The sequence below is a fragment of the Teleopsis dalmanni genome, chromosome 2 (genome assembly GCF_002237135.1).
Source record: "Teleopsis dalmanni isolate 2A chromosome 2, ASM223713v2, whole genome shotgun sequence".
NCBI classification, from domain to species: domain Eukaryota; kingdom Metazoa; phylum Arthropoda; class Insecta; order Diptera; family Diopsidae; genus Teleopsis; species Teleopsis dalmanni.
The window spans coordinates 60,727,729-60,747,646 of record NC_051847.1 but is presented as its reverse complement, the minus strand read 5'-3'; the positions used below and the strand labels follow the sequence as shown (position 1 = coordinate 60,747,646).

The window sequence follows — 19,918 nt, the reverse complement described above, 5'->3', positions numbered from 1 at the left end:
TTGCATTACAAGATACATGCGAGCGCATATAAGCTAATCGCACTTGTAGGATTAATGTCGTTGAATTTGATATTTTTGTCTTAAATCGCAATACACCAAACAGAATCTTTTTTTTTAGTTATTTTTATTTCAAAAAGGTAATTTTAATTTTTCATTGAGATTTATTTTATTTCTACACTTTTTTTATTGTAAGAAAGACATATCGAATGGCTTATCACGAGTCATGTTTAATCCTTTCAAGTTTTTGTGGAGCACGGGTAATGATGATGATCACGATGATGATGAGAACGATGATCATGAGTTGTTCATGTGAGTATTCTATATAGTTGATACTAGTTGCACTATAAACATTAAATTAATAGTGAGTTTGTGTATATTTATTCAGTTGAAAATAAAGTAGAGTAGACTACAAGAATGTATATAAATTAATAGACTAACGCTGTATCCGCCTAACTGCTAGAACTGTAATTTCTGTCAAAATCATCTTTCAGTTTCTTTTACCAAATTGCAGTTATTTTATTGGCAGTACATTTAAAAAAATGTATTTCTTTATCTTAATGTATTATTTTTTTGTTTTTTGTCTTGACTTGATTTATATTATATAAAAATAAGCCGACGCCACGCAATCTTTTTAGCATTTGAAGGCTGTATCTTTACATCCATTCATTTGCTTAAAATACAAACAAAAAATGACTTAAAAAATTAAGAAAATATGTTAATACAGAAATAAATAAAAATAAATAGATAAAATATTGTGGAAATAACTATTGAAATGCATTTTTATTAGCTTAATTGTGTTGCATTTAAATATTTAATTGCAATCAGACTTTGAGCCGCAACACCTTCTCAGCTCGTTGCATATTCATGAAATGTCACTGAAACGAAAGTATTAACATTTTTCTACATTTTGTAGTGGCAGTAATAAAACGAATTTTATTTTTTTTTTTTCTAAATTTTCTGTTTTTAACTATTTCAGTTTTTTTTTTCAAATATTTAATTATCAATATATTTAAAAAAATTTTTTTTTCCATTATATATTTTCCTTTCAAACATTTATATTATTTTAGCATCTATTAATTTATTTAACGCTTAACTTGCGTAAGTCGAGCTTTATGCCAAACAGCAGCATCTAACGCAACTTAATTTGATAGTATCTTTAATGATTTTGAAAGAAAATTATCTACTACTTTGCAGTAATCAATCAAAATTTTTAATTAAAAATAAAAGATAAAATAAAATGCTCAAGTTATTAAAATGTTGTGTGCATCAGGCACACTGCGTTACTGTCAGTTCGTTTTCCATCTTGTCGTTTCTAGTGATTAGATAATTTTTTGCAAATTCATAGATAACATTTTATCCATGTCAGACTATTCACAATTTAACTATCTGCACAGGTGCCATTTTCAAACAAACATCTGCACTGCACTTCTGATGGTAACCTTACTAATGCCTGGTCTGGTCTTTCGTTCGTTTTGTTTAAAATTAGCAAATATTGCTTGAGGGCAGTTCATTTGTTAGTTTGTTGCAGATACAAAACAAACGTTTCAGTAATTATGCATGCAAATAAATTATTTGCAACTATTAATGAGAACATTTGCCACGCAACTCTTGCGGGCATTTAATAAAATCAATCATACGCCACCATGGCATTAACGCAACACATCATCGTTTTTGTTGTAAAAAATTTTGAATGAAAAATTATAAAATTATTAATAAGCAAGAAAAAATTGTTAATTGTAGTTTCTCTGAATATTTGATACCTTATAGTATGTAAAAAGGATTTTAAAAAATATTTTCTTGTTGTAATTGAACATTAACCCGGGTCCAGACGCAGAAACCTGGCCACTTCAATGGGATGCATACAATGGTCGATTGGAGGTTTATGTGAGTGTTTGGACAGGGAAACCTGGGACAGAAAAATCTGGCCACTTCAATGGGATGCATACAAAGGTCAATTGGATGGAGGTTTGTGTGCATTTTGGGACAGGGAAACAGATCGGCAAGCCCTCCGTTCGAACACACGGTACTAATTGTCCTAGACCTCACAACGACATTTGACACAGTCTCCCATAGCACTTTGTAAAATGACTTGGCTGAAAGATCTATCCCTGACTGAACAAAAAAATTGCTTTGTTATTATTTCATAGGCAGATCATCCTTCGTTGATTTTAGAGATAAAATGTCAAAAGCCAGGAAATTGAAACAAGAATCCCCCATGGCAGCTTCAATTTAAGGAGTCAGAGTCATAACGTATGCCAATGACTGCACAATTCTAACTAAGGGGCAGGATCTCTCTATATTATGCAACAAGCTAAATGCATACCTTCCCTTTGTGGTGTTGCCTTTGGGTGAAAGAAAGCTTCATCAAGTAACCATCAATGAATACAATGCAACGATTGCAACGTATTCACATAAACTAAACATCAGCAATTGTCACGGTTACTGGAAACATACAGAAACGGAAATAAATGAAATTTTGGAATAATTCTTTTATTTCTGTCAGACGAAAACTCGAACAAAATTATTTGACTCTGTCAGCTTTGAAGGACTGCCACTTCTTTCTTGTCGCTAGAGTCAATAATTTCATAAAATTCGTAAAGTGCAGTGTAATTAACTGTCTTTAAGAACTCTAATCTAGTATCGCTATGAAATCACTAGGTCCACGCGTGATCTCGATCAACCAACAATACTTTTTTACATAAACAACTATCATCAATTGTCTTTATTTGAAAGTATTCAAGATAAATGTCTGATTTTATTACCGAGAAGAAGCCTTTTAACAAAAATGGGCACTTAAAGTAGAATACTTTTGAATAAAACTCGCTAATAATGGTCTATGTAATTTTTTCTTCATTTAGACCTCCATTAAATTTAAAATTATAATTATTAGAATTTTAAATCCAAAAGAAATTATTTAAATATATCGCCATGACTCGTTTCCATTAATATCTTTTCTAATATACTGTATAAATCATGTCAAACTTAATATACTCCTTTCTTGGCGTGTGAAGGGTATAGTAAAATATAAAAAATATTTTTTAAAATATTTTACAAATGAACTTTGTATCTGTTTGTATCTTTGTATCTGCATATAATTGCAGAAAATTAATGCGTGAAATACCAGTGAAGACAAATCAATAAAGGTAATAAATATTTAATCAATTGCCATTAAAGTGGGTGTTTCATTTTCCCACAACAATGAAAACAAATTATATATTGAATATAGAAAAACTTTTTCAATTACAAAAATATTTTATTTAATAAATACGTATATATGTAAAATATTCATTTATTAAAGTGTAAAGTCTGTTTAACTTTGATATTGATTAAAAATGTGATAGATATATTAAGAATGATAGAAATAATATACTAAAAATAAGTACTTAAAAGTAAAAATTAAAGTTTTTTGATATGATAGAAAAAATATATTAGACTAAAAATAAATAGGGTACTGGGCTTTCACCGCAGTGAAGCACTCTGACTACAGTAGCTGTAGCAACCGTCCTTAACCAAGTAAAAGGCATTCAGTGCTTCGAATGAAGTCTAAAATGCCATACGTTAAGAATTTCAGAATATCAGAAGAAAATGAAACTCTCCAGTCTATTAGTTTTCTAGTTGTCTAAATAAAAGCCTTTTAGTCACAAAGATTAACCGACATTCTGTTCCATTTAATAAAGACGATTAAGCAAGCCGTGTTGACTTTTTATACATTCAGCCAACGGTATCAATTTTAATCCACATTAAATTTTATTATAAAAGATATTAATATATTAAGTACGTGTTTATTGAAGCAATAGAAGTTAGAACATAAAGAGGAGTTTCAAATTCTTTAAGCTTAAAAAGGAGTAGGATACTCTACCGCGTAGCAAATACAATCTGAGTATTATAACTACAACTAACGATTGCACAAACTTGACGTCTCTGGAACAGACAAATACAGATACTGCTACGAAGTTCAAGAATATAGTTCGCCAAATATTCAACTCTATTAAGCGCTTTGGGACAAAAGATTCAAAAGTGTGATAAAAGCGGACTACAAAGGGAAATTAACTTGAAAAGGTAATTCGATTTCATTATAAAAATACCGAAACAACAATGAGAATTCGAGGGACACATAGCCTAATCATGATCACAACGTTCTTAAAGACCCAATCTCTCTTGCAATCAGTTAATTATTTTATCCAGCCAGTGTTTAGTTCGTTTGATTTTATCTTTATTCCATTTAATCCGTATGCAGTATAAGATGTCAAAAACTTTTTTGAATTTCATTTTATTTGATACAATATAGGACGACTGATGTCTTCTCAAATATAATATGTAATAATAATTTTGGAGATGATTGATTTCTACAGATTTTCAATGAGTCTTCTGGCAACAATATTCTATAAAATCTATGCTTCTATTTCAAGCTGTAGTATTGTACTATAAACTAAAGGAGAAACAATTTAGATTTTTCGACTTTTTGAATATATGAAAAAAATTTAGTCTTTTGTTTGTTGTTCTTTTCTATAAACTTTTCTTTGTTTTTAATGTAAAAAGCACCAACATATATATTGCAATTTATTCATATTGCTTGGGTTGATTGCATCATTTGCAATGCATTTGTATTGTGGACTATGATTGCAATATTGCGTGCCAGTTTTGATTGGCATAGCCTTATGCAATGTCCATAAAAACAAATAAAATTGCATTTGTTACTAAATAATCATCTACACTCACATTTGCTTCTAATGCAAGCAATTCTAGGTATTTTAATATTAAATGAGTGTATATGATTATTAATATAACAATGCCATACTATGGGTAAAACAAAGAAACTACAAACTTTTGCGAAAATAGATACATATGCTTTTATAGATACTTTTCAATTTTTCACAAACTTCTTCTCACTTAAAGGAAAGGAGCGCTTTCAGCTATTTTGTTTTGCTATATTAGAAATTTTCCAATATATATTGAGTGTCGAATAGTAGGTAATTGCATAGTTTAAAATTTATTCTTTCGACGTGTTTATAAGAGATTAATATCTAAATAAACAAATTTTATTTGTAAACTAACATTGAATTATATTAGTTTATTCCTGTGGTTATAGTGCCTATTATCATCTTCATTAAAGCGTGAATATAATTTTGTATCTATCTCACTAACTCTCCATCAATAAATATAAAGATTAACAAACTTCCTATTCCTCTTGAAACTACCTAGGTAATTTTTGAAGCTTTCACCAGTTTGTCCTATTTAAACTATAAAATTAGCATAGAAATATTTTGTTGCAAAAATATTGCAAAAAAAAAAAGTAACAAATTCCTATACTCGCAATAATGAATAACTTTTAATAACACAATACTAACAAAAATTTAGCTACAATTTATAACGAATATCTTAGCTTTAGTTGCTTTGTGACTACAAATTCTATTTACACATTTCTCGGGAATTACGGTTGCAGCACCTTTCAAGCCATTGGACACGACTGCTATTATTTATAATATGCAATATTTGTATCTCGCACATGAAATTATTGCTTTCCTGCGAGCAGCTCACTTTAACATTAGTGCCGCATCTTTTCATATATCAAGTGGAGTTTTGAGATTATCATTAAAGATTTCAACCGCTACTTTTGTTGTTCCGGCTTTTAATACATATGCACACAGATGCAATGAATAATAATAAAAAAAATATATATTTTAGTTTTTTACTACACAGCGAACGACCGACCCACTTTCCACTTTCCCAGCAACACGCATTGGGCAAACTCTACTGTGGGCACATGTCAATAGAGTTTTGCATAGATCTGTCCAGAAACATGTTGACGCTTATGTGGTTGCCAGATGTTCACGATAATAAAATAAAATGCAAAAATCATAATTTCACTTCCTAGTGAATTTCCTCTTAATACATTACTCACACAGCTGACAATGTAGGATTACTATTTCTAAGAAATGCAGTTGAGATAAAAGTTGACTGTCATGACTCATACATTGTGGAAATATATTTAAAAGTTTATACATCTTTATTGTTAGGCTTTAAATTAAGGGATTAACAATAAGTTTTAGAATCTTAAAGACTAAAAACATAACATTACAAATTATTATATATAAACATACTGTAATGATATATATAATGATTCATAAATTATTTCAAGGGGCCTCTGAATAAGTAGCCAGGGCTTATTTACCAGATATCACAGGGTGATCTTTAGGAAAGCAGGATGGAAAGCAAGATTTAAAATAACTTTTAAAAATATTTGAGTGAATTAGATTAAGAGGATTTATGTATCAATATAATGACCTTGCAAATAAGTGCTTTAATCTAATACAGAAAATATATAAATAATGTTAAGAATATAGTTTGTGCTGACAGATATAGTTTGTTCTATTCCATCTCAATTTTATTTATACTATATGGAACACAAAGCCATATAGTCTAGGATCAACATATAGTAGTATAGTAGTTTGATTTTTGTATATTAGAGAGATAGTGAATAAAATTTATATGGTTAAGTTAAGGATCTTATGATATTATACAAATATTTGCGGATCGATATAGGTAGGGAGTTCACCACAATTCACCACTAACTTTAGAGTTGCTAAAAACTTATAAATTGAATGAACCGCAGATTTTGTTCTCACAGACGAATTTCAAAAAAAAATTTTTGTATATCAAAGTAGTTTCTATAAAAAGTGTGTCTAATTATAAATTTTACATTAGATAGTTTTTGAAGAAAAATGAAAATATTAATATCACATCATATATCAACCTATGGGCTTTGTCAACCTATGAGGAATTAATAGTCGATATTTGAGCATTTTCATATAAAAGTTTCATTTGAATTTCTTAGCTGTATTTAGACCAGAAAGAAAAAGAAAAAGGAGAAGAAGAAAAAGAAGAAGAAGAAAAAGGAGAATAAGAAAAAGGGGAAAAAAACAAGAATTGTAGTTCTTCTTTATTTATTTGATGAAAAGCGAGTTAATATCTAGAGCATTTTTCCTCAACACGGTCTGAGACCAATTGGATGATTCTCAGCAATAAAAATTCTGATAATAAGTTACATATATGTACAGAAGTATAGTTTGATGTATATGATATAGGTATAAGTGCTATTAATAGCACTAAAAGAGTAAAATGATAATTTCACAAAAAATTACTGTTTGTATTACAGATCCGTTTGTTACTGTATAACAGATCTCTAGGTTGAAATGGTGTAAATTGGACAAAAAACGTACCAGTCAGCTACATCAGTTAAGGTGGAACTTGTTCAGTACTACGGTATCGGTGTTGATGGACCACTATATAGTATGTAGGTATGCTATGAAACTGGGTCTACTCTATAATGACTATTGCTGTAGTTGAAGTTGGTTCCTTTGAAGAGTAAACTGTGATTCATTTCATGTGTCAGAGCTCATCTTTAACTATAAGAACATCTATAATCTTCGGAGCCACTTTTCTTACTGACCTGAGAAACTGTGCTATATCTCATCTGTCAGTGCTCATCTTTAACTATTAGATTATCTATAGTCTTCGGAGTCTTTCTTACTGACTTGACCCAACTGTCATCTCGCAAAATTAGGCCAATTTCATAGAAGTGTTCGATTGGTTCACCTTTACCTAATAGGGGAGTCGTTGCGTTTCGGCATAGATCGTATGCTGAACTTCTAGTCTATGTACCTATGAACCAACGCTATTCCTATGATACCACACTGGACAATTATTTGAGCCCAAATCTGTATAAATATTTTCAGTTTATACTATATAATAAATTATAATTTTATTTAAATTCTCTAATTAAACAGATATGTTTTAATATGTATATATTACTCGTATAATTTTCTCTGTTGCCTGCATTTTTTATTTAGCGGAAAAGTTTTTCATTCATACGTTACCAAAGGTGAAACTGAAATTTGTTAACAAAACTAAAATAAAAAAAAATTAAAACCAAAAAATTATATATAAAAAAAATTTTTTGTAAAATGGTTGGTTAAAAGCCAGAAAAATAAAAGATTTCAGATACAAGTCAGCTGAAATAAAATTTGACAATATAATACTAAAACTACTCAGTCGTAATCGGAGCAAAATGCAAGAAGGCATAAAGAAACTAAAACAACAATTTTAATGATATAAAATTTTGTATTATTTTTTGCTTATTTTGAGTATTACACAAAATATTTTATTTAAAAAAAATAAAAAATAAATGAAATAAAAAGCCTTACCGAAAGCCAAAATCTTTAACATAAAAGTGAAGGGACATTGATATATTGCCACACAAAAGGTGTATGAAAACAAGGGCACTGCGAAAGGACACTCGCCGCAAACAAATATTGCAAGATGGGCAGTAAGTGAAATAAAATTGAGCAAAGTTGTATGCAACAGAGGAAAAGATATCAATACCAAAAATAAATATCAAGAAGGCAACTATAGTAACTATACTATACGAGTGGTGAAGAAAAAAATTATCTCTTAAAATGTTATATCACAAGCTATCATTTTACATGAGATCATTGTGCTCATTTTGCCGCAACAATGGCAATGCCGCAACAACATTGCATGCAACAAAAGTAGCAACCGTTGTAATGTTAACAGCAAGTGGCCTGAAGCGCATCAACTTGCAATGTTGCAGTCCAGCAGTCCAGCAGTCCACCAGTCCGGGAGTTAGCCAAGTCAGTCAGTCAGTCAAACAGTCAAAAAGTCAGTCAGTCAGACTTTGAGATATAAATTTGAAGCAGCTTCCCTGCGAATTTGGCGCTACATTGTAGAAGGCTTGGTGTGCAAATGAAGACAGCAACAAGCAATTCTACACACGTTGCAAGTACGCAAAAGTACGAGTACTTAAGTATGTTTTAAGCTATAAATATAAGATGTACCTGTTGCATGTTGTCTGCTGCAGAAGTCCTGGTGTGAAGAAAAGTATATAAGCTTCTTTTGTTTTTGTTGTTGTTGAATATGGCATTTGGTATATAATGCTTTCAACAGTAAATTTCACTTGTTTAACATTGAAGAGATATTAGGTCAAAGTAATCGTAGTGTAGAACTTCCAGTAGAAATTCCACACAAAACAAGGTGCAGCAAAATAGTTACAAATACTGGTAATTATAGTTTGTAACTATAAATAGGTAAATGAATATATTGTAGTCCCATATACGTTTGTAATAAGTCTTGTTAGGAATATTAAAATGCAACTACATTTTAAGAAATAATATTAAAACTTATTAACGATATTATTTTGAGTGATCAATGAGTCAAAATGCATAGATCATAGTTATACCACTTGACATAGCGGTTTCAGTTTTATACAAACAATTGGTACGGCGTTCGAAAAAAGAGGTATGTCTAAGAACTCTATCCTTCACAGCGGTATTAAAAAGACGCAATGTATGATCACTTAGGTTAAGTTAGATAATACCGGAGATTATAAGGGATCCACTTTACTACGAAAAAACAGCTAATCGATGGCACATATGCTTATATCAAAAGGAATTTCATATAACTGTAAAATTGCAGATGACTTAAAAAGTTTTAGAAGTTAAGTTAAAAGGAATCTTTATTTAAGGGGAATATGTATCCAAAACTTAAAAATATTGTTTTTTTTTTTCTCAACCAATTAATGCCATGCACTAGCATTTTGTATGATATATATTTATACATATATATATTCAGTATATTTGTATATAAGAGAACATTCTTTAATAAAGCAATTTATATTTAACTCATTATAAAGCTAATATTCGTAGAGTCTTAAACCCATACAACTTTTGTTAGATGGTTTAAATATATAGTATTAACTTTCAACTTCATAGTAGGTATATAACACTTTCAATAAAAAAAATATTTTGTTCATAAAAGACTTCATCGATTATCAATAATAATATCAGATTAAGACAAAAAAGTGTTTGTTGTGTTGAAACAATATATCAGAAGTATTATAACTAATAGATAACTAATAGGAATAAGGAGACGAGGTCCTCCCAAAACCAGATTAGTGGCAACAGAAACAAAGAAATCTCTTAACCAGCTACGTTTTACTGCCAGATTGTTTTTTATAAATGAATGCCAGTATGTTTTCCGTTAAAGAAATTTTGATTAACAGATGAAGACAAAAACAATCAGGCCAGAATTTTCTCTGGTCCGTTGCTCTCTGTCAAAAAATATGCTGCACCTTTCTTGCAAGTTGGACACTACACTTTAGATATACTAAAATTACTACTTTCTGTATTGTTAATTTATCTTCAAGTAATGCCAATATACGTATAACAATAAATTAACTCATAATAATATCTCTATTTTTAATGAACTTCATCAGCACAGCTTCCAATTAAATGTAACGTAACATTTTTTTTTTATTACACTACTTCATGCATTAATTATATCTTAAATGCATTAATAATGAAAATAATTATTATATACTAGCTATATATGCATAAATAATCATATTATTATCTTTGTTAAAGCACATTGACGTTTATTTCTGTCAAAATTTTAATTAAAAATCATGCAACAACATTTTCCCGTAGCGTTACTTCATAATCCAACATTAAAATGGCAGCCAGAAGATGCAATGGGTTTATGCATCTTTACGGTTAGTAACCTGTTGCATTTGTATTTCATATCTGCTACTGCTTGACATATGTACGCATATAACACAGACGTATGCTACTACAATATCTACAGATATAGACGCAAGAGTATGTGAATCTTTTTACCTTTTAACAAAACGCAGTTACCGCCAGAGATTTGCTAATTCTTGCCATTTTGATTGACGTTCGCCTATCTGTCATTTAAAATATTTTTATATTTTTATATTTTTATATAAAAATAAAAACAATATTCACGTAAATGCACTTTTGCTAAAGTCATAGAGCGAATGAATTAAAAATTTGTTTTATTCATTTGCCAAGTTTTTGGTGTGAGATAGTTGTAACTAAACGCAGCTGGATAGTTAGTAGTAGCTTCCAATAACAGATACATAACGCACTATTTTTTATTATTTTACAGATGCCATAAAAAGCATTTAGAAAACGACAAGCAAATAAAAGCTAAAAGCTTTACAGATAGTAAAGCGGTACTTTATAGTTATTTTTCCTATTAAAGAAGGATTACGTTATGAAAAAGTATATTTTTATAGCATTCTATTACTTAAAAATAAATATTACTATAAAAATATTTATTTGCTTAACTCTCTAATGTATTTACAGACTATTTTGGTTTAAGCAAGTACTTAGAACTTTTTATTTTAAGTGTTAAAGCGGTAATGGGTTATGAACCTTTGTTATTCAATGAATTACTTGTAGATCTAATGGAATAATTTGAAAGGATACATAGTACTGGTTTTTACACACGCCCTACTGTTTATTACACACAGAATATACTATGCTACGCTATTTCTATGCTAGAAATAGATAGAACAGATGGAATTAGAAGGAAGCATGACCTAAAAAATCAGCTCAATCTTATTGTAAAATATGTTAAACATCAGATAAATATAAAATTAGATAAAATTTTACTTGAATGCAAGGTGTGATAGAACGTTGTTCTATATAATAATCGGTATGCTATGCTACGCTATATCTATGCTAGAAATAGATAGAACAGATGGAATTAGAAGGAGGCATGACCTAATAAATCAGCTCAATCTTATTGTAAAACATATTAAAAATCATCTAGATATAAAATTAGATAAAAGTTTACTCGAATGCAAGGTGCGATAGAACGTTGTTCTATATAATAATCGCTGAAATGACTTAGAAGACATTTACATTTAATAGCAGGGTTCGAACAGTAATGAATAATGAACAAAAAAATTTTTATTAATTTATTGAAATTTGGCTAAACATACAACGCTATTTCGAGTCTTGCCAAGTACTCATCATCAGTGATATTAGGAAATATTCGTATTTTTTATTTAGTTTATAGTCCGCATATAATTTGTTGGACCGCAAGTACCAGGCTTAGAACTCGTGTTTATCAAATCAGAAACTATGACTAATCGTGTGTTTCCAAAAGTAACTATTTAATTCTCAAAGCAATGAAGATGGATAATATTGATCTCAGATTGATAAATATCAGATATCCATATGATCGATAGGTATAAGATAAATATGTAGATGACTAAGTTTTATTTAGTAATAGCTGAACTGACTTAGAAAACATTTATATTTAATTCTTAATGCAGCGAATATGGATAAAAAAGATCTCAGATAGATAAATAACATCTTTCTCAAAACAATGAAGATCGATAATAATGAGATCAGACAGAATTTCACACAAAAGCTAGGTTAACTCAAATATTCAGATGTGTTATCGTGTAATCATTGTATAGCCTTAAAAAATCAGCTGGACTTAATCTTTAAAACTGCGAATATGAATAATTTCATCAGATGAGATTCTCAAAGCAGCGAAAATCGGTAATAATGAGAGAATCAGCTAGATATAATCTTCAAAATTGCAAATATGGATAGTTTCCTCAAAATATTCATTCGACAGATAGATGAACTTGAATACTAAAGATATCAAGTCACTTTCATACTGGCTATATTAGCACAATAATTGTACGAATTGAAAGCAATGTATATATTTCTATACATTCCTATATACAAAATCTTAAAATCCATACAATAGTAACATATATTAAAAATATCTTGCACTTACCTTATCGCAAAAGACCTTTATTTGACAATAGCCTCGGTGAAAGACTTGCGCATCTCTGGGATCTTCGAATGTGTCAATTTGTATGTGTAGTGGAAGACCCTAAAAAAATATAAAAATTTATAAAAATATATAAAATAAAATTTATAAAAACAATTTTAATACTAATCATTATTTTTTAAAAATTAATTGCATATCTTATCTAAGACAAATTAAACAGATATATAACGATGCTGCAGTCTTGCAGTCAGACTGAGTCAGTCTTCTTTATAGAATAAATTATACTCTTCGCTTAGGATTCTTTTTGACCTTTTCTAATCTGAGTAACATTTTTCTAATACAAAACAAATTGATGTTTCTAATTGTCAATAAAATGACATCATAAATAGCTTCTGTAAACGTTTTTTAATCGTTTCTAGTGAAACATGGAATTATGCAATTGCATTTGTTTACATATTTGTTTCTTGAGCAGCATTAAATCGTATTTTCTCAGGCGAAAGACACTTGTAGATACATTAAAACATATTCGATTGCAATTAAAATTGTCGGTTATTAAAGAAAATGAAGTAATATGGAAAAATATGTAAAAGTAAAACAGATTTAATTGCCATAAATCAATAACTTCCGCTTTACGGCAAGAGAACTGCTGTGCCAGTTTTCCTTTTCGTGTCTGGGATACTCATAAAAAGTGAATAAAATCATGAATGAAAACGAATGAAATTTTATTATAGCCATAAAATATTTAATTAAAGAAACTCAATTACAAATCGGATATAGCATTGGCTGTAGACTGCATGATATACGCACCTTACGACTATTTTATTTCATAAATAAAATGCAAATAAAACTTATATTAATAATATGTTTGCAGGAAGCCATTTCCTAAAAACTGAAATAGTCGCGGTAGTAAATTTTCTATAGATCGTACCGTATCAAGTCACATGTTAACATTTTTTATCTCTTTTTCATATCAAGGAGTTCGATAATATATGTGTTAATTCTCCTCCCAACAAATTAATTAAAAATTTACATTAAATTGATTTTTAACGTCCGTTTTGACGAAAGAAACTAAATTCTAAAAATAAACTATGATTTTCAACAGTGAGTTTTTTATCGAACAGTAGTGAATTGCAACAACAAAATTTTTATTAGCTTTAATTAATTAAATTGATGACTGACAGTTGTTTCTAGTAAATGTTACTCAAAAGTTTTCTTTGAGCGCGGAAAGCATGAGCCACGAAAAGGAGTTCTAAATAAAACTTAAATAAATTGAAGTTTAAGTGAACTTAACTAAAATTAAATAGTAGTTTAGAATAGAATGAGCATCTCTGATATGTAAAGTAAATATATCTGGAAAGTGTTATATTATTATATGTATAGGGACCTTCTGACATTAAAAGGTTTGCAACGACTGAAATCCTTCCATTCGGAAGGCGGAATGTCTTCTGTTCGATTAGGGTCTGTTGCAGCACAAAAGATCAACCGTGGTCGCTTTGCTCCGTTGGGAGCTGGTACCCTATTTATTCCTATTCCTATATGTATAGGGAAAAACGGACTAATTATTGTGTGAAAGAGGAGTTCGTTTAAAAAATTTGTCAAACTTGAAAAACTTAATGCTCCCATAACGATTAATTTAAATATTAAAGACATTTAAATTAAATACCAAATCTGTTGAATTTTAATAATTGTTAAAATTTAAGTTCCTTATAGATATACATTTTTTAAAAAATGTTTGCTTATTTTTAAAAAATTTTAAGGACTTTATTATTAAATATGTTTTTTCATAAACTTTTCTTTGATCCTCTCTGTTTTGCCTTTTGAACTCTTTTGATTCTTTTAGATAATAAGTACATAAACGAAAGAAATAAAATATATGCTTAGCACTAGCTCCCAGTGAAGTAGATCACTAAGACTATGCGTAATATTTTATCCTTCTAACCTACCGAAACTCAACAGAACACATTTCGTTGTTGGCATTTCGCCAGAATGTCAACTGTTGAGAATATTAACACTCGATTTCTAGCAATCATAATAAATAAATATAGTTCTAACTGATAATTAATTTTCTAAATATGAACCAATGTTGGTGCACAACTAAATCTCTGATAAAAAAATGGATCGTAACTAAAAAAAATCGCTATGGGAGTATCATTTCAGCTAACCGTCAGGCTAAAGAACCGGTCAGACTTATTACTGTAGTCATGATACTATGAGTAACTATCAAGATATACACTTCGCAGTTATATGGGGGTGTCTAAGAAGATAGAATATTGGTAAATGAAACCTCTCATCCTAGTATTTTTGACTGCATCGCTTTTATCGAGCCTAAAAGGAGAATACTAAGCATTGAGCTCAATGTCAATGTCAAATTCTCAATTTGACATATTTCGGTTCTATTAAAACCAAAAAAAATCGTAATAGACGGGACAATCATCAGCTCAAAAAACTGGTTCACGCTTACAACTACGCTGAGGAAAACAGAATAGAATATTTTGGCAGTTAATTTTATGAATCACTTTTGCTTATCTTCAAATCTCAACAATATGGGACTCCCTGAGAATGAATTAAAATTCTAGTCATTTTAGAGTATAGAGGTTTGGCTTTATTAGTGATAGTCACTTTATTTGTGATTATAAAGGATTAATCAAGGCTAGTGATAGAATACTAGGCCGAGAGCTAGTTACTTTATTTGTGACTATAAGGCTTCGACCTAGGCTAGTCATAGAATAGTAAGTCCAGAGCTAGTCACTTTGTGTGTGATTAGGGGTTTAATATAGGCAAGTGATAGAATACTAAGTCCAGAGCTAGTCACTTTATTTGTGACTATAAGGGCTTGACCTAAGCTAGTCATAGAACACTAGGTCAAGAGCTAATCACTTTGTGTGTGATTATTGAGGTAAATAATAGAATACTAGGCCCAGAGCTCTTATATTCACAAGTTAAAAAACCCTGAACAACAAAATATTTGTTTCCAGTCGAAGAGCTGAGTATTTGCTGACCAGTTAGGGTCAGTTTGCGGCATTAAAATTCTATTATGTCGCAGTGCGCTGCTTCATTGGAAGTTAGTACGTTGCTAATTTGACTGATTTATATTTATTATTTATTCTAATTAATATAAAAATATCTACATAATATCTTAAAAACATATTTTTTGTTGTTTTCTATGCTTTTATTGTAACGAATGATGATTAAATTTAAAATTATGCATTTGTATCTCATTGAGCATATATATAGATATATAGATATATATATATAAATTGAGGTACATGCATTTTGTAGATTTTTAAGTGCACTAATTCTTATCTACAGCTTGTCGTTATTTAAAATTGTGCTTCTCATTAGCACTTAAAATAGCTGAACTTGTCAATTTTGACAGCATTGAACGCATGTATCCTAGACATTTATTGCAACTTTTACTCCGGACGGCAAATGCTGCGTGACAATTGTCTGGAGTAAAATCCGCTACTTTCGAATGCGATACGGTGTGGTATGACCGGCGCGGTTCGCCGCGTCTGTTACGATTTCTACGTGTTAATTGTGAAAAATGTTGTGGAAAGTTTAACTCCTTTTTTTCTGTTGTTGTTGTTGTTTTTGTACATTTTTTTTGTAATTTTTTGTTACTTTGTTTTAGCCGCAATTAATTATTAATATAATTTATGGCTCAATAAATGTATTGAATGAAATTTATTAAATACGGTGCGTAATCTTTAATGGTAATTGGCGGTACCAATGCTGCCAGCATTGCTTAATGGACAAATATTTTGTTATCGAGCAAGTCAAGCGAGCGGAATGGTTTTTTTTTTTTTGTTTTTTGCTTGCAATGCATAAAAAATCTGTTTTGCAGATGCAACAAAACAAGTAGAAAGAAACCAAAACATGAATGTAGTTGTCAATAAAATATCGACTTAACTTTTGCCTCCGATCCGAATACATCGTGTCGCACATGAAGTGCATGAAGTCCATGCAAAATGGCTATATCACTCACTACATGGTCACTATATGGCTATATGGCTGGCTATATGGCAATATGGGAATATGGCAAAATGAAAAGCTTGTTATGCGGTATGCCAATGTATATCCATAATGGGTATGCAACATCCAATGACATGGATGAAATAAATGTAGCTAAATGTATTGCATTTTTAGTTGTTGTAGTTGTTATAGTTGTTATAGTTGTTATTGTTTTTATTGTTTTTATTGTGTTAATATTGTGCATGGCAATTGATATATTTCCTAAAAACTGTTTTGAATCAAATCGAACTATATAAAATGTAGATACGAACGCAATCTGTCATGTGAGACGCAGAAAACAGAAATTCGATTTTTTATTAACAACAATTTTGCATGTCTTGAAAATATTATTAATGGCCTAAACAAACTGTAAGGCAAGGAAGGCGCTTACTCTGGTATATGGACGAGAGACTACAGTAAAATTAAATCAAAAACAACAAACAAACAATCTTTGGACGAGTTTTGGATACAAAAGACGCGCTATGCGGTATGTGCAATACGCAAGGCACGTTGTCCAACGCACGACCGGTACGCGTTGCAGTCTGTAAGTGGGCGCGTGTACCGCAAATATCAACAGCAGGTGACAAAAAACGGAGTACGAACTCCTTAATAAATTGAAGTGTCTTAAAATGTTTTTCTATAAAAACATAAAGAAAATAAATTAAAATAAATAAAATACTTTGATATACGACTCTGAAACCGTAGATACGTGAAGTAAAAAAAATGGAATAAAAAATATGAAATTCATGAAATGCGTTTACGCACATGGTTATGGGGAAAATATCTGTGCACTCATATTATATATTGATATATAAACAGATACATATATATATATATAGGTATATACAGACAATATTTTTTTAATTAAGATAACCATTTCGTTGTCAATTTCGAGTCGAGTTGTTATTTTCTTTTTATTATTATTTCTGATATTTGTTTTTTTTTTCGCTTTTTTGCTTTTTAATTTTGATTGCGTGCATTTCATTTCATCTCACAACCAAAGTATCTGTAGTAGCTATACGTTTCCCTGATTCTGACTCTGACTCTAATTTTGTCTCGATGTCTGTCTTTTGTATCCGTATTACGGTCTACAAAGGCACAGGTGTTTTCTCAATCTTTACATTTAATTTTGTTTTTATTTTGTTTCTTTTAATCTGTGTTGTTCTGTTTTTTTTTCTTTTATTTTTTTTTTCAACTATATTTCTTGATTTCTAATGAACGCTTTCTACATGGCAATCAATTTACCATTCTTGAGCATAGCTTGGGGATCATTTTCAGTTTTATTGTACAGCATAGAAAATATTTTTTATTGTACAATTTATGTCATATCCAAAGTCATATAAGTTATATTTACTGCCATTTAGGCTTATATTGAGGTTGAGATTTTCTTCTACCTGTTGCCTCTGCCTTCTAGCCTGGCTGACTCACTGCCTGACTGCTTGTCCGCAATGGACTCTGTGAAAACATTGATATCTTGCGTGTATGCAGGCTTTGTTGTCTTTATATAAAGACGGTATCCTTAATTTTATCCTGCAGTTGATTTAATAAAAAGATATGCACTTAATTTATTGTAGTGTCATATATCGTTATACAATTAAAAATCTTGTTATTGTTGTTGTTATGGTTGGTGTATTGTTAGCACTTACCTTGACACCTTTCTGGCTGCTAAAATCTGTACTTAGGCATTGCACGGCTATATTTATCTGTAATAAAAAAAATGTGGTTTTAATGTTAGCATTTTATTGTACATTTATTGTATAATAGTTTTTTTCGTTGTTATTTAAAGTGTTTTATATTCAATTATAATTACAGGTAAAGAACACAAAATGCCGAAAGTTGATATCATGCAAAAATATATTGCATATTTGAAAATCTCAAAGCAAAATACAATCTTTAACTAAGTCTGCAAGAATATTGGCTTTTAGCATCACATTATACAATAAAAACATATGAAAATATCAGAGATATATAACGTTTAAAGTTATAGAAACTAGGAAAGTTGAAATTATGCACAAGTACATTGTATATTTAAAAATCTAAATGTAAAATACAATCTTTAACTAAAGGTATGAATATAGAATTAAAATATATAAAAATATTAGAAATAAATAGCATCTAAGACTATATAATTATATTCACTAAATTGTATATTTAAAATAAAAATAAATCCAACTATAAGAATTAAAGCCTTGATTTGTCGATCTCTCCTTTAAATCACATAAAAATATATTGAAGAAGGGAGTTGTAGAAGAAGAAGAAGAAGTTAAAATTTGGCATTGTATGAATTTGTGTATGATAAATCTAAAAGAAATGATCTTATCCTTTAAGCTGGAACCAACTATATGTACTCACAAAATAACTTCAGTTTTACAGATTATCATGTACGAGCATAATGCCACAGAATTTTTATATATTAACTTAAAATAATATATTTGAACATTGCAATCACATGATTACGGATGAAGAAAACTTTAATCTGTAATCCAAATGGAAGTTTTAAGATTTTGAATAACTCTAGCTATTTATATATTAACTATTAATATTATTATAATATTATTAGTTATTATATTAACTAATAATATTATTCTCAATGTTATATATACCACTAATTATGAATAATATTTTCATAACATAACCCACTTATTTATTGGTCTTTAGTATAGTCCTTTAAATAATTAAGTAAAGTTTATTACTGAATAGGTTAACTTACATACCGAAAGTAAATGCCTTTTAATGACAAAAAACCACTTTTAAGTTTGGTTTTAGTGAAGTCCTTCTTATAATGTATTTAGAAATGTGAGCTAAAGTTTAGCTTGCATTTAAGTTGCTTCTTCTTTTCTTCCTTTTGTTTCATTTTATTTTCTCTAATATGTATACTAAGTGATCTTCAAACTCTATCCAAGAGTAAACAAAATTTGAAAAAATACATAAGTAATGACCAGCCTAATATTTATCATTTGTTAGTGCTATTAGCTTGCACTCTAATTGTTTCTTCTTTTTTTTCCACCACTTTTAGAGCTTTTCTGGTTTTCGTTTTATTTAAATTTCTCTAGTAAGTATAAGGAGTGACCTCAATTGTTCTAGAATTTCATAAACACTAGATTTTTGAAAAGCACTAACAAATATGCTATTAGCTTTATGTTCATTTATTAAGGTTGCCACTATTACGAATATGTTCAAATTTTTGTTGCTATCCAACAGATATGTTAGAATGTCCAGAAAACTACTGAGGTCTTTAACCAAACGAATAATTATTGGTTGTCACTCATTGTAC

The 19,918-nt window shown here is 29.6% G+C and overlaps 1 protein-coding gene across 1 annotated transcript in view; it reads right to left on the bottom strand.

Annotated features, from left to right (window-relative positions):
* Positions 1-19,918, bottom strand: part of LOC119674667 (protein grainyhead-like) — a 33,051-nt gene that overhangs the window by 12,429 nt on the left and 704 nt on the right. Inside the window, exons 2-3 of the mRNA XM_038085815.1 lie at positions 18,291-18,347; positions 12,637-12,735 (exon numbers count right to left, since the gene is read on the bottom strand). Of these exons, the coding sequence (XP_037941743.1) occupies positions 12,637-12,735; positions 18,291-18,347 (156 nt within the window). The remainder of the gene's footprint in view (positions 1-12,636; positions 12,736-18,290; positions 18,348-19,918) is intronic.